At 45.6% G+C, this 16,746-nt stretch overlaps 1 protein-coding gene across 2 annotated transcripts in view; it reads left to right on the top strand.

Moving 5' to 3' along the window:
* The window catches only part of LOC139228564 (TLE family member 5-like), a 112,043-nt gene that overhangs the window by 21,504 nt on the left and 73,793 nt on the right, over positions 1 to 16,746 (top strand). For both annotated transcript variants that reach the window (XM_070859681.1, XM_070859682.1), the window contains exon 2: positions 14,986 to 15,083. In XM_070859681.1, coding sequence (XP_070715782.1) covers positions 14,986 to 15,083 — 98 coding nt within the window. The remainder of the gene's footprint in view (positions 1 to 14,985; positions 15,084 to 16,746) is intronic.

The following is a 16,746-nucleotide window of genomic DNA, read 5'->3' on the forward strand; positions in this document are numbered from 1 at the left end:
ACTGAAAGGGAACTGTGCAAGGGTGGCAGTTCCATGAGTCCATCTACATGAAGCCAGATACTAAGATTGTTACATTGTGATTATGTAACCACTGCAGCTAAATCAATATATTGTTTTTCGCTGGAGTAAAGCAATATAAATGTAACCTACTGAAGTTGCCCATTTCAAATGGGAGCATCTGTAAATCAATGACTCCAATCGATGCTTAGTGTCCTTTAAAACCAAAATGATGGGAATAAAATTACCGGAGAAATTGAAGTTGGGATCAATGCGAAGCTTCAAGCAAATGGCTCGTTGGATTCTTTCAGCGCCACGTGCTCAAATCTGGGACTCTGCTGACCTTTGAACTTACTTTTCATTTGTTGGCCATCACCAGTGGAGGTCATTCAATACTGCAGAGTGGTGTGGGGGGGAGCATTTTAAGCTCCAAGTGCGTAGGTTCACACAAGTACATAAGAAATAGGAGCAGGAGTTGGCCATTTGGCCCCTCGAGCCTGCTTTGCCGTTCAATAAGATCACGACTGATCTGATCCTGACCTTAACTCCACTTCCCCGCCCACTCCCCATAATCCTTGACTCCCTTATCATTCAAAAATCTGCCTATCTCCACCTTTGAATATATTCAATGACCCAGCCTCCACAGCTCCCTGGGGTGGAGAGTTCCAAAGATTCACGACCCCCCGGAGAAGAAATTCCTCCTCCATTTCTGTCTTAAATGGGCGACCCCTTATTCTGAGTTCTAGATTCCTCCGTGAGGGGAAACATCCAGTTGTGTGGGACGGACTGGTTCGGCCGGGTGCTCTTTATCTTTCTGCCATTGTTCATTGTTCATAGGTTTATATGTAACCTCCAGGGCTGCTGACCGAGGGCCGTGCGGTTCTTTGTCGGTCAGCGCGGAGAGGATGGGCCGAAATGGCCTCCTTCTGCACTGGATTTCTATGTCTCCTCTCTGCATCTACCCTGTCGAGCGCCTCCCTCAGAATCTTGTACGCTTCAATAAGATCACCTCTCATTCTTCTAAACTCCAACGAGTACAGGCCCAACCTGCTCAACCTTTCTTCATACGACAACCCCTTCACGATGGCAGGGGCAGCTGGGCCTGACAGGAGTGCATCAGGAGCCACATTGACGGTGACCATGGAGAAGTTTGTGGCTGAGACAGTCCCACCGCCATCCTTGCCGACTGACTGAGGAGGCATGAAGGTTGCAAGCGGCCTTGGGCAGATAGAGTGCACGGGGAGCCATAAAAATTTGCGGAGGCAAGCTGATGGAATAACTCGAGTGATGAGATTCACATCTGAAGTAGAAGGTCATCGTTGAATGTGAATATGAACGTTAATTGCATGAAGAGCTTCTTAAAGATTCGCCTACTTAAATTGTGTTTGGTGGAGTGGGAAAGGAGCAGAGGAAATTTAATTTCAATATATTGATCAATTTTAATCGACTTGTGCTTATTTAGTGATTTAAAAAAAAAAAGCCTTATCTAAACAGGAGGGAATTTTCAAACTTTCCCCTTTATAGGAGATCACCGTCAAATATGTTCCCGCTCTAGGAGATGCCCATGCAAGCATCGATGCATGTTTGTTGACCACCTACAAATGTTATTGGTTTTCCAGAGACCCCGTTGTAAATACCATTGCACTCCTGGGAACTTCCTGGTCGATACACTGCCAGGCACTCCTGTAAGTTCCCAGGGATAGAAGCAGCGACCCAAAGGACCCGGGCAATATACTCGTGAGTTAACGAGTACCAAAAGCCACTGGGCAGACAGAAATCTGATGGCCTCGAGGTCTCTGCCCTTGCAAACGCTCTGCCGTGCTGGAGGTCCCAAGTGATCCACAGAAGCGGGATTCAACGACGTATATGTGGGAACCCCTGCGCTGTGATGGGTTGCCAGAATCTGACTTGCCAGGGAGTCCAATATAAAATACCCTTGGAGTGGGGTCGAGGGGCATTTAAGGCCACATTTTGACCATGAGCCCTGGCGATCCAGCTGTCACAGCCCATGCAACTTGGTCTAATTTGTGATTGCAGGTTTTAGTTGCTGGTTTGCCATATTTGAATATTGTGCGGTTGAAAGTTTGGAAAAAGGGCTGTTTTTAAGCACTGTTGTCCCCCGCTGATGGGTAAATCGGAACGCCAAGATCCGTTGGGACCAGCAACTGAGAGATATTTGTAAATTAACGGCATCCTTATGCCTTGGATGTGCCAGTTGGCTATTTTAATGCAGACCTGAAATTCTATCCTTAGTTGTGGTCCTTGAGGCTCTATGGTACATATCTATGTACCCCATAAAGACAGCCAGGTTGACCAGTCCTACTTTGGTGTATTGCTGCCCATGTGTTATTGGAATAATCAGTCTTCAGCCAATATGCTTTGAATATACTTGTGCTTCCCCCCCACATGCTTTGCCCATCATTGGCGGCCGTGCCTTCAGCCACCTACGCCCCAAGCTATGGAATTCTTTACCCTAAATCATCTCCTCTTCTCTCTCTCCTTCAAAACAATGTTTTAAACCTACCTCTTTGAATAAGTGTTTTGGTCACCTGCCCTAATGTCTCCTTTGGCTTGGTGTCAATTTTTGTCTTGATTCTACTCCTGTGAAGTGCCTTGGCACATTTCACTAAAGGCGCTATATAAATGCAAGCTGGTGTTGATCTTGGCTCATCACCTCAAATCACTCCCGCCATTGCTACCCTCAGTGCTCGGTCTGCGAGCCACCACCAGTATCTATTACGGAGCTCAAATAGCCCCCTCCTGTCGCGCCACACATGTCAAAAGGACAAGTTGCCGCTGGGTGTTTTCCGCAGGTCAGGTGGATATCATACGAGAGTTTCAGCCTGCTGTTAGCACTTTACGGGAATCCGCGTGATAGCCTTGCAAATAGAACCCGATTGCTAAAATAGTTGTTAGCACAGACCTGGCAACAACCACGGGAGTAACATTGCAGGCCAGTGAAGAATTGTTTCTTGTTTGTTCCCGCAGACGGCTTTTATTTAAATGAATCGAGCTTGACATTCCCACATTGCAACATCTGTTTGGGCAGACTCTGATTGTAATCATAATGGCTGCTTTGAACACCTGGGGGAGAGATGAATATTAGACTTGAAGGTTACTTAAAGGTCATTGATTTATATTCATTATTTATAAGAATTGAAACAAAGTTCAGAGGGTTACTTATTTGGTGTCTTCCTTCCTCTTGCTTCTTCCTCTTCTTCCTCTTGCTTCTTCCTCTTCTTCCTCTTGCTTTCATAAAAAAACAGATTATCTGGTCATTATCACATTGCTGTTGGTGGGAGCTTGCTTTGCGCAAGTTGGCTGCCACATTTCCTACATTACAACAGTGACTACACTCAAGGTATTTCATTGGCTGGTGGTCGTGAAAGGCGCTATATAAATGCAAGTCTGTTTTTTTTCCACTCTTGGTTCCCCCTCTCTCTCTCCTCTCCTTCCTCTCTCTCTCTCTCTCTCTCTCTCTCTCTCTCTCTCTCTCTCTCTCTCTTTCTTTTCTCTCTCTCTCTCTCTTTCTTTTCTCTCTCTCTCTCTCTTTCTTTTCTCTCTCTCTCTCTCTTTCTTTTCTCTCTCTCTCTCTCTCTCTCTCTCTCTCTCTCTCTCTTTCTTTTCTCTCTCTCTCTCTTTCTTCTCTCTTTCTTCTCTCTTTCTTTCTCTCTCTCTCTCTCTCTCTCTCTCTCTCTCTCTCTCTCTCGTCTCCTGACTGCCCAATCACACATACTATCACTACTTCTAAGTCTTAACATTCAATTGTAAATTGCCGTGCAAATTTTGATGTGACATCCAACCTCACTAAAATCATGCATTTCATGTATTCTTGACTCGCCTAATGGTTACCTGTATTTGTGATCTTCTCCAGTCTTGGCTTCCCAACAGAGCATCTAATTAATGCTGCTGAATGCTCCAGGCTGTTCGATTGATGCTTAGTTGCCCAAATAGATGCTCCTGGACAATTTCCCTGTGCTGCCCGTTTAAAGTTTGCCTGATTTGATTAAATTCAACACTCCAATCACCATGGCAAACTTGCACTGAAGATGCTGCAGTCTTATAGGTTGATGGCCCAGGTTTTTCCCTGAAGGGCAGTCCTGGATTAATGCTCAATGTGTACATTGGCACGTGCTCCACACACTCCAATCTGTGGACCCTTAGACTAGGCTCTGGTTAATACTGCATTGCACTGTACTGAAAGACTGTTCAATCAAAAATGACAAAATCTCAAGGGGGTCTGCGCATGTGTGTGATGGCTCAGTTCCGGTCAGTTTGAACCATCAAAGTTGGGGTGGTCCCATTCTCCGAGCTGCTTGTCTACTCGGTAATGGTGCACACACTCTTTGTACAATCTCTGTATTTTGGTGATATCTTGGTTGGTGTCCAAACCTGTTTGTCTTTTACAGACTCCTTAATACTTCAGTAATAATGTATTAAAGGTATTCTAAATCAAGAGCAATGAAGACCGGGAGCTAAAATGTTCTCAATGGACAACAAAAGGTCTGAGAGATGATTGAGGAAGGAGAACGATCCTTTAAAAACCTGTTTAGAAAAGAGGCAGAGAAGCTATCTTCTGGACCAAGAGAAACAAAATTGAGCATAATTATAGGCAAACAAACGTTTGAGCATTACATAAGTAACACTTGCCCCACAGTAAAGTTTACATCAGAACATAGGAATTAGGCGCAGGAGTAGGCCATTCGGCCCCTCGAGCCGCTGCGCCATTTGTTAAAATCATGATTGATCTTCGACCTCCATTCCACTTTCCCACCCGATCCCCATATCCCTTAGTCAAAAAATCTATCGATCTCAGCCTTAAATATATTCAACGACTCGGCATCCACAGCCCTCTGGGGCAGAGAGTTGCAAAAATTCACAACCCTCAGTGAAGAAATTCCTCTTCATCTCGGTCTTAAATGGCCGATCTCTTATCCTGAGACTAACTCCCTCGTTCCGGACTCCCCAGCCAGGGGGAACATCTTCCCTACATCTATCCTTTCAATCTCCCTCGGAATCTTATGTTTCAATGCGATCACCTCATTCTGCTAAACGCCAGCGAATATAGGCCCAATCTACTCCATAATTGCAGAATAGGTTTGGGTGGTGCAGCAAGTTTAAACTTCAGCACCACAAAGTGGTAGAATGTAGATCTACTTCTGTGACCCTCTTGTGTGGCGGAGTTGAGGATGTGTGTGTGAAGTCAAGCACTTCGCCTCAGTTGTGACAGTCTGGCAGCCTGGGTCTCAGTTTGTTTCACAACCAGACTTGAGGTTATCTGCCTTGAAAGGCGATGTCTTGAGAGGTGATCTTGTAGAGATTATACACTGTAGTAAATGGCATGGAAATGCTAAATCCAGAAAATTGCTTCAACTGAATTGCAAGATTGTACAACAGAGCACAGGTTCACACTGGTAAATTTGCAAAGATAGCACTGATATTGGGAATTCCTTTTCCACATAGTGATCAATACTTTTAATGGACTCCAGGGTTAAATCGTGGAGGCGAAAACGCTGGAGTCATTGAAGAAATAGAGACTGTAACAGGGAGAATTTGGAGTCTATTTGGATGGAACCAAGATGGGCCAAATTGCTTCCTTCGTCCATAAGTATCTTTGTGATCTTAGCATCTGCAATGCCTCTGGAGCAAGTTATCTGCCCAGTAAAGAATGCGTGGACAGTAGAGACTTATTTTGTTGAGACATAGCATTGTGGTTGATGGGGTTGAAGCATTCAAAGAAAATAGAGGTCTGATTTACCAGGGATTTGAGGGACGAAGGGTTCAGAACATGGTATTTCTGGCGGGTTACATCACCTTGGCCCCTGCTTCTGACACCATTTCTCCTCCTGGATCCCTTCGCTGAAATTCTAGTCTGGCAACCCAGCTTATAGAATGATGCAGCACAGAAGGAGGCCATTCGGCCCAACCTGCCTGTGCCGGCTCTTTGATACAGCTATCTACCTCGTCCCACTCCTCTGCTATTTATTCGTCAAAACCATTCATGATTTTGAACACCATTGGAGCTGTTCAGAAGTGTAACCTGTGGCTCAATAGGTAGCACACTCGCCTCTCAGTCAGAAGGTGGTAGGTTCAAGTCCCACTCCAGGAACTTGAGCACAAATATCTAGGCTGACTCACTGGTCGGCGGCGCAGTCTTTTGGATGAGGCGTTAAACTGAGGCCCCGTCTGCGCTCTCAGCTTGACGTAAAAGATCCCAAGGCACTATCTCGAAGAGGAGCAGGGAAGTTATTCCTGGTGTCCTGGCCAATATTTATCCCTCAATCAACAGAACAAAAAACGATTATCTGGTCGTCATCACATTGCTGTTTGTGGGAGCTTGCTGTGCACAAATTGCCTGCCGCATTTCCCACAATACAACAGTGACTACACTCCAAACGTACTTCATTGGCTGTAAAACGCTTTGAGACGTTCGGTGGTTGTGGGCGGCGCTATATAAATGCAAATCTTTCTATCAAATCTTCTCTTGACTCTCCTGTTCTAAGAGCGACTCTAGCTTCTCCAGACTGCCGCTGTCCTTCCAGATGCCCCACCTTCAGGGTATATGGGTTCTTGCAGCCACCATGTACACTTTGTCATCTCTCTTCCTGCACTCTCATCTTCAAAAACTTCCTTTAAAAGCCTTTTCTTGACCATGCTCCCAGCCAATTAACTTTTCTCCATCGCATGGCATTCCCTTTTGTTGCCTCTTCCCCAGTAAACCGCGATGAAATGCCAACCTCTATATAATGTGAGGAGTGCTGTACAAGTATGAAGTGGTGCTTTATCTGGAACTCTAACGTTTCCTCGAGCTATTAGTAGCATAATGCATGTAGACCTGGGAGAAATGTCCAGCACTGAGCTGTGACAGCAATCCTTCACAAATATAGCCTGCATAAGACGATCAACTCTTATTTGCCAATTGAAGCTTATCCTAAGAAGCTATGATGTTGCACTCGTGTGATTTGTAACGCACTCTTGTGGTCTGGTAACCATGGCAATGTTGCCCATAATCTTGCAGTCATTCTTTCCCCACCAGTCGGCCTGTGCAGCAACTGAAGATGCACACTTGTGAATTTTCTCTGCTTATATTCAGGCCCTTAACAGCAGGGGTAGTGTTGCACTGAGCTTGGCATCGTGATCTCAATTAAGAGATGCTCTTTTCCAACAGTGGCAGATATAATAATTTTTTTGAACGGAAGTTGCGTTTCTGAGCTGCAAGTTCAGAATAGCTGTGAATAGAATAATGAAACCTGTCTAAGGAGCCAACGTAAGCATGGGTTGGACTTTCCACCCTCTTTCATCTTTCAACGGGTGAGAATAACAATTCTAGAGCTCCCTGGATGTCTAGGGACTTGCAGGGGAGGATAAAGAAAAAAAAGGGAAGCTTATGTCATGTACCGACGGCTAAATACTTTTGGAATCTTTGGAGGAATCTAGAAAGTTCAGAGGTAAAATTAAAAAGGATATTAGGAATGCTAAGAGAGAGAACATGAACAATTCTTGGCAAGTAAGGAAAACCCAAAGCTGTTCTATAAATATATTTAGGAGCAAGAGGATAACTAAAAAAAGGGTAGGGCTTATTAGAGACCATGAGGGTAATCTTTGTGTGGAGGCGGAAGATGTTGGTATGATTCTTAATGAATACTTTGCGTCTGTTTCCACAAAGGAAAGGGGCAATGCAGATACTGCTATCGAGGAGGAGTCTGAAATTTTGAATGAAATAAACATAGTGAGAGGAGGTATTAAGGGGCTTAGCAGCTTTGAAAGTGGTCAAGTTCCCAGGCTCGGATTAACTGCATCCCAGGCTGTTGAGCGAAGTAAAAGAGGAAATAGCAGAGGCCTTGAACATCATTTTCCAGTCCTCTTTGGATTTGGGCATGATGCTGAAGGATTGGAGGACTGCTAATGTGGTACCCTTGTTTAAGAAGGGGGAAAGGGATAGGCCAAGTAATTACAGGCCTGTCCGCCTAACCTCAGTGGTGGGAAAATTATTGGAAAAATTCCTGACAGACAGGAAAAATCTACATTTAGAAAGGCAAGGATTAATCAGGGACAGTCAGCACGGATTTGTTAAGGGAAGATCGTGTTTGACTAACCTGATTGAATTTTTTGAGGAGGTAACCAGGAGGGTCGATGAGGGTAGCGCGTACGATGTATTGTATATGGACTTTAACAAAGCTTTTGATAAGGTCCCACATGGTAGACTGGTCACGAAGGTTAAAGCCCATGGGATCCAGGGCAAAGTGGCAAGTTGGATCCAAAATTGGCTTAGAGGTAGGAAGCAAAGGGTAATAATTGATGGATGTTTGTGTGATTGGAAGGATGTTTCCAGTGGGGTTCCACAGGGCTCAGTACTGAATCCCTTGCTTTTTGTGGTATTCATCACTGAACTAGATTTGAATATAGGGAGTATGATTAAGAAGTTTGCAGATGACACTAAAATTGGCTGTGTGGTTGATAATGAAGAGGAAAGTCATGGACTGCAAGAGGATATCAATCTACTGGTCAGGTGGCAGAGAAGTGGCAAATAGAGTTTAATTCAGAGAAGTGTGAGGTGATGCACTTGAGGAGGGCTAATAAGGAAAGGGTATACACATTAAATGCTAGGTCACTTAATAGTGTAGATGAGCCAAGGGACCTTGGAGTGCTTGTCCACAGATCCCTGAAAGTAACAGACCAGGTGGATAAGGTGGTTAAGAAGGCATACGGAATGCTTGCCTTTATTGGCTGAGGCAGAGAATACAAGAACAGGGAGGTTATGCTTAAATTGTATAATACTCTGGTTAGGCCACAACTGGAGTACTACGTGCAGTTCTGGTTGCCGTATTAGAGGAAGGACTTGATTGCACTAGAGAGGGTGTAGAGGAGACTTATGAGGATGCTGCCCTGGAATGGAGAATCTTCGCTATGAGGACAGATTGAATAGGTTGGGTTTGTTCTCATTGGAACAAAGGAGGTTGAGGGGAGACCTCATATAATGAGGTGTATAAAATTTTGCAGGGCCCAGATAGCAAGGGCCTATTTCCCTTGGTGAGATCAATTACGAGGGGGCATAGTTTTAAGGTGGTTGGTGGAAGGTTCTGAGGGGATTTGAGGGGAGGCTTCTTCATGCAGTGGATTGTGCAGGTCTGGAACTCACTGCCTGGAAGGGTGGTGGATGCAGAAACCACATTTAAAAGGTGCTTGGATGGGCACTTGAAGTGCCGTAACCTGCAGGGTTACAGACCCAGAGCTGGTAAGTGGGATTAGACTGGATCACCTCTTGTTGGCTGACGCAGATACGATGGTAAGTACTGCAGGGAATCGAATATGGCCAGGGTGATCTCCTGGACTAGTTTCGATTGCCTGGATGGGTCGGAGAGGAATTTTCCCAGATTTTTTTTTCCCCCCCAATTGGCCTGGATTTTTAATCTGTTTTCTGCCTCTCCCAGGAGGTCACATGGCTCCGGTTGGGGTGGAGTGTAGAATGTTTCAGTATAAGGGGTGATGCAGTTGTGTAGGGCGGATTGGTTGGGCTGGGTGCTCTTTACCTTTCCGCCTTTGTTCATAGGTTTATATGCAACCTTTAGGGCTGCTGACCGAGGGCCGTGTGGCTCTCGGCCGGCACGGAGACGATGGGCCGAAATAGCTGCCTCCTGCGCGGTAAATTTTTATGTTTCTATCTACCACGTTTTAAAGAGGAAAAAAATCTAATTTTGAGCTTGCCGATTGAGTTTTAACATGCCTTTTCTGTATTTTGCATGGATTTATTTTTGTCTAAGCAGCGAGTGCTGACAGCATTATGTAGAAGGAAGAGCTGGGAAGAATTAATGAGCTGATTGTGCAGCCTTGCATCAATCGGCACACGCACCCACCGGTGAGACGACTTGACGACTGAAGCACTCTGGGTTAATGACTTGTCTCCACTTAAACTAATTCACCGCTCTCGCACTGTTGGGTTTAGTGACTCCTCCCCGGCAATTCCTCCAGTGAAGTCATCCGTCGCTGTCTCAAAAACAAATGGGGGAGGGGTCGGAAAAGCAACAGAGATAGACGAGTGTTCAACAACAACAACAACAACAACATATATTTATATAGCGTCTTTAATGTAGTGAAATGTTCCAAAACGCTTCACAGGAGTATTATGTTTGTTTATTTTTTTAATTGCCACGGAGCCACATAAGGAGAATTTAGGGCAGGTCAAAGAGATAGGTTGTAAGGAGCGTCTTGAAGGAGGAAAGAGAGACGGATAGGTTAAGGCAGGGAATGCCAGAGCTTAGGGCCTAGGCAACAGAAGGCACAGCCACCAATGGTTGAGCGATTTATAATCAGGAATGCTCAAGAGGGGCAGAATTAGAGGAGCGCAGATATCACTGGGGAGTGGTGGGGCTGGAGGAGATTAGAGATAGGGAGAGGGCGAGGCCTTGGAGGGATTTGAAAGCGAGGATGAGAATTTTGAAATCGAGGCGTTGCTGAACCAGGAGCCAATGTAGGTCAGTGGGCACAGGGGTGATGGGCGAGCGGAACTCTGGGCGAGTTGGGACACGAGCAGCCGAGTTTTGGATCACCTTTAGTTTACGTAGGGTAGAATGTGGGAGGCCAACCAGCCCAAAGGCGGGAGATGCGCAGCAGGTAGGGGTTGCCAACCCTCCAGGATTGTCCTGGAGTCTCCTGGAATTGAAGATGAATACAGGAGAAAAATCACACTTTTTGAAGGTTGTCTATTAATGATATTGGAGGTGGGGGGGGGTGGGGTGGAGGAGGAGGAGGTTGTATGACTGGTAGTCATGTGATGTGACTCCAGGAATATATCCAGAGTTGGCAACCCGAGCAGCAGGTGAAAGAGAATGGAGGGATAATGTTTCAGGGGAGTGAAATCTTCGTCAGAACATTTTCTCCCTCTTTTTTTTAAATTGACGTGTTGACTAATGTGCATTATCCTTGTGTATGTCAGGATTTTCAAGATGGCTGGCCACCTTTTAGAAAGATGATGCCCAAGTCAACTAGGTGGACTCTTGCAGCTGAGCTGGGATTGGCTTGCTGATGCATTGGGCTGGTGCCTGTTGCTGAATGGACTGGTCTCTGTGTACTGGAGCTGTGTTCATTTTAAGCCCTGCTGCCCTCCAGCGCATACATTCAATCGGGTGCTTAAAAATGGCTAATGTGATGTTATTGGAGATTGTCCTTTCAGAACAGCTTTGCATTGGCTCAAACCCAGGCAGGTTAGGAGTTTGAGTGAGCGACTTCAAAGGCAGATTAACTCTTAACCTGCTGTCGATTACTCCCCGTGATTAATGCCACACGTACTCTGATCATTTAAAGAGTTGGCTCAGGACACTGGCCATAAATGTTTCCACGGGGTGTGGGGGAGTAGAGGGGAAAAGGAAAAATTAATTTTATTAACCAGAAACTTCAACTCTTCCGTAGCTGTAGAAATCTTACAGGAGGAAAATACTGCGGCAATTTCTAATCTGTCGTTATCCGTTTCATCCCGGTTTTCTCATTTTATTCCAGTAAGATGCAATGCAGTTGCTGTTGCTTTGGGGGGAAATGAAAGGCGATTTGACCTGCACTGCTGAAAGCACAGCTCTTTTCCTTCATTCCAGCGTCAGCAGAGCAGTGCGAGACCATGCAGGTTGTGCGTTGAAACGGCGAACACATTATCTCTTGTCTGAAGCAGCTGGAGGCCATATTTATTCCAACATCGAAATTGTTTTCCCATACTGGAGCCATTAATGTGTAGCTTGAACCGAAGGTGTCTTTAATAATGCATGGGACATTGATATTTTAAATTGTGTTCCGAGCATGTGGATAGCAAAGGATTTGTTGGCAGTCTGGCCATGCACTCTGAGCTTCCTTTTTTTTTTTATATAAGCTGCCTTTTGTACACTTACCGACGTACTTAAAAATGGCCGTCTGCATTAACGTTGGACTCTGGCTTGGGTGATGGCAGCCCTGCTGGGTTTTTGGGGAAAACAAGTCCTACTGAAAGCTAGAAATAGCCAGGTAGGGCTTGGCTTGTTTAAACACCCAATGGGCCGTCTTCCAGTATACACAGTGCCATGCCAGAATGGTGATTTTCTTTCATCTGTTCTTTTTTTTTAAACTTGTTGGTTCTTGTTTTCTACATTCACATTTCACTGGGTCGTCTTGCCTTCCTCAGCCTCTGGAAATGAGAGTTGACTGAACCACGACATGGCTGGTTCTGGTTGCCGTTTGCATTTGCTGTCTGCTGAAGTTAAAACATTTTTCCAAGTGCAAAGCGACACACTTTGACACATGTATTGGAGTTTAAATTCTGGAGGCAAGGCAAGGGAATACACATTCAATGGTAGGACACTTGAGAAGTATAGAGGATCAAAGGGACCTTGGAGTGTATGTCCACAGATCCCTGAAGATAGCAGGCCAGATAAACAAGGTGGTTAAGAAGGCATACGGAATACTTGCCTTTATTAGCCAAGGCACAGAATAGAAGAGCAGGGAGGTTATGCTTGAACTGTATAAAATACGTTGGACCACAGCTGGAGTACTGCTTGCAGTTCTGGTCGCCACATTACAGGAAAGATGTGATTGCACTGGAGAGGGTGCAGAGGAGATTTACGAGGATGTTGGTTGAACTGGAGAATTTTAGCCATGAGGAAAGATTGAATAGGCTGGGTTTGTTTTCTTTGGAACAGAGGAGGCTGAGGGGAGACCTTATTAAGGTGTGTAAAATTATGAGGGGCCTAGATAGAGTGGATAGGAAAGACCTGTTTTCCTTACTAGAGGGGTCAACAACCAAGCGGCATTGCTTTAAAGTAATTGGTAGCAGGTTTAGAGGGGATTTGAGGGGAAACTTTTCCCCCCAGAGAGTGCTGGGGGTCTGGAACTCTCTGCCTGAAAGTGTGGTAGAGGCAGAAATCCTCTGCATTTAAAAAATACTTGGGTGTGCACTTGAAGTGCCGTAACCTACAGGGCTACAGACCAAGAGCTGGAAAGTGGGAACAGGCTGGATAGCTCGTTGTTGGCTGATGCGGACACGATGGGCTGAAATTACCACCTCCTGTGCTGTGTAAATTTCTGATTCTATGGCACAGCCCATATTCATTATCCTTTCCAATCTAGTCTCCCCTATGAGACATGATCTAAACATTATCTAGGACCACGTTTATTCTGCAAGATGCCAGATTTCAGAAATTCATTGCGAACCTTGGTCCCAGCATGCATGTAACAGTTTGACTTCCCCGTATCGTTGAGGAAACAGTCTGGGCACTGGTGGCCACAATATGGGAAACCATCGGTATGCCCGGTGCCCAAGCATCTCCGTGTGGGTGGGAGGGGGGTTGGGGTGGGGAAAGGTAACTGTTCTTCTGTGGTTGCCTCGTGCTGTGTTTTTTTTTTTGGTCAGCATTGACCGAGGCCTAGCAACAGACCATCTGCCTTCCCTGTCCCAACTATGATCTGAGGAGACCAGATGGATTGGGCCGAAATGGAAATGTTACATCTCCATTTAAAGTGTGGTCTTTGAATTTGGCATTGGTGTTTTTCGGTGGAATGGTGAAACAGCTCACTTCTTAATTGGGAACCTTATACAATTGCTGCTTCTCTCAGTCATGCTGTTCAATGTTGGGCTATCCCAATTATGAAGCAATAGTTCAGGCTCCCACTGGCTCGGATCATTAAGACCGTGAGTTCTGTTTAAAAAGTCACTGTACTTCAAAGTGCTCTTCATCATTATGCAAGGTGCCTGGAGACATTTTGAGCTGATCTAAATCTAAGTGTTGTTACATCTGTTAGCAAGACTGGGAAGGTCATTGGTCCCATTCCTGGCCCGTGTTGAGTTAGCTGATCTCGCCCAGGTTGCCAGTAGAGATGCTACAATTAGCCTCGGTATGCCTCTAATGAGAGGGAGGGCAAATCAACCCGGGTACCTGCTCCTGGTTACTGTTGAATTACCTATGCTAGAAGGTGCACATATGTAAGAGTGTTGGGTGATGACTAGATCGGTTCTATTCTAATCCTATGGTTGAATAGCCGCCATCGCTCACGGTCTACGCTCAAGCTTGAAGGTTGCTGACATTGGCAACATAGTGGAGGTAAAACTGGCTGTCATGCACCCAATCACAACGAGCAATCAATGCCCTCAGGACAGCAGAGGACGGGGAATAATTGTTGGCAGGACAAAGAGGGAAAGAAAAAAAAAAGATGGCTAGTAGGGTGAGAAGAAAAAGATTTACATTTATATAGAGCCTTTCACAGCCACCAGATGTCTCAAAGCACTTTACAGCCAATGAAGTACTTTTGGAGTGTAGTCACTGTTGTAATGTGGGAAATGCAGCAGCCAAATTGCACACAGCAAGCTCCCACAAATAGCAATGTGATAATGACCAGATAATCTGTTTTTATTATGTTGATTGAAGGATAAATATTAGCCAGCAAGATAACTCTCCTGCTCTTCAAAATAGTGCCATGGGATCTTTAACGTCCACCCGAGAGAGCAGACTCGGTTTAATGTCTCAGCCAAAAGACGGCACCTCTGACAGTGCAGTGCTCCCTCAGCACCGCACTAGAGTGTTGGCCTAGATTTTTTTTTGTGCTCGGGTCCCTGACGTGGACGTGAATCCACAACCTTCTGACTCCGAGGCGGAAGTGCTACCCACTGAGCCACGGCTGACACTGATGGGCTGAATTGGATGCCCTCACAAAAATGAAGGTGAAGATTGAGAGAAGCTCCAGGCAATCACTGACCACTGGTTTTCGTGTACAGAGACGGAGGAAGACCAGACAGGTTTGACAAGCATGTAAATGAAATGTCCTCCAGTTTGTCACAAAACTGTCCCTTCGAGATTAGAAAATCAAGTGACCAGCATCAATAACTCTTAAAGCACCATTCTGTTCTGCATTTTTACAATATTATGCCATCCATAAACAAACGCGCACCTGTATTCTATTCGCAGAGGTCAGTGTGACTGATTTTTTTCGCAACTAATTTTGTCTCTATTAACTTTCTCCTTGTTTTTTTTTTCCAAGGCTCCCTCACAGTCAGCACAACAGTTGAAGTTTACTACCTCAGACTCCTGTGATCGAATCAAAGATGAGTTTCAATTTCTGCAAGCACAGTATCACAGGTAATGAGATTTTTCTCTGACTGAAAGTTGTGTGTCAGGCTTGCATATTACTGGAAGCCACTTCACTACAGGATAATAAACGACAGTACAGCAGTAAGTACTGAAAGGTGAAAGTTGCAATTCATTCCAGCTAAGCTTCAGTGCACATTAAGATGCCAATAATTTTATTATTAATGCTTGAATCCCAAAGATAGTCTTTGAGTGATAGCTTATGCTGCAAGTACTAGTTTGACATAGATAGCTGCATTAGACCTGTGCATACCAGTCACGCCAAATTGTGTGGTTGGCCCCCCCGAGTGCTGTCAAATCGAGGAGGAAGCAAGAAAGAACTTGCATTTATACAGCGCCTTTCATGTCCTCAGGATTATTCCAAAGCACTTCACAGCCAATTATGTACTTTTGAGGTGTAGTCACTGTTGTAATGTAGAAGAACATGGTAGCCAAGTTACACGTGAACAGCCATCAGATAAACTGTTTTAATGACATGGGTTGAAAGAAGAAAGATTTGCATTTATATAGCACAATTCACGACCACCGGATGTCTCAAAGGGCTCAACAGCCAATGAAGTACTTTTGGAGTGTGGTCACTGTTGTAATGTAGGAAATGCGGTAGCTAATTTGTGCACAGCAAGCTCAGCCATGTGATAATGACCAGAAACTGTTTTCTTATGTTTTGAGAGATAAATATTGGCCAGAACACCGGAGATAACTTCACTGCTCTTCTTCGAAATAGTGCTATGGGATCTTTTATGTCCACCTGAGAGTAGATGGGGCTTCGGTTTAACGTCTCGTCTGACAGACTGCACCTCAGACAGTGCAGCACTCCCTCAGCACTGCACTGGAGTGTCAGCCTAGATTTTTATGCTCAAGTCCCTGGAGAGGGATTTGAAGTCACATCATCATCATCATCATCATCATCGGCAGTCCCTCAATCGAGCAAGACTTGTTTTCACTTCTGAAGTGAGTTCTCGGGTGACTGAAGAGTCCAATGTGGGAATTACAGTCTCTGTCACAGGTGGAGCAGACAGTGGTTGAAGGAAAGGGTGGGTGGGGAGTCTGGTTTGCCGCACGCTCCTTCCGCTGCCTGCGCTTGGTTTCCGCATACTCTCGCCGATGAGACTCGAGGTGCTCGGCGCCCTCCCGGATGCTCTTCTGCCATTTTGGGCGGTCGGGCCAGGGATTCCCAGGTGCCAGTGGGGATGTTACACTTCATCAAGGAGGTTTTGAGGGTGTCCTTGAAACGTTTCCTCTGCCCACCTGGGGCTCACTTGCCGTGTGGGAGGTCTGAGTAGAGCGCTTGCTTTGGGAGTCTTGTGTCCGGCATGCGGACAATGTGGCCCGCCCAACGGAGCTGGTCGAGTGTGGTCAGTGCTTCAATGCTGGGGATGTTGGCCTGAGTGAGGACACTGACGTTGGTGCGTCTGTCCCCCCCCAGGGGATTTGCAGGATCCTGCGGAGGCAGTGTTGGTGGTACTTCTCCAGCGCTTTCAAGTGTCTGCTGTATATGGTCTGGCCGGGCCACCAGGCGAACTCTTCTGCTGCTCTTGGAAGTAGTGCCGTGGGATCGTTACGTCCACCTGAGAGTAGACAGGGCCTTAGTTTAACATCTTGTCCAAAAGATACCACCTTTTGATGCAGTTAGGCCTGGAATTTGTGCTCAAGT

Source organism: Pristiophorus japonicus, chromosome 18 (genome assembly GCF_044704955.1).
Source record: "Pristiophorus japonicus isolate sPriJap1 chromosome 18, sPriJap1.hap1, whole genome shotgun sequence".
NCBI classification, from domain to species: domain Eukaryota; kingdom Metazoa; phylum Chordata; class Chondrichthyes; family Pristiophoridae; genus Pristiophorus; species Pristiophorus japonicus.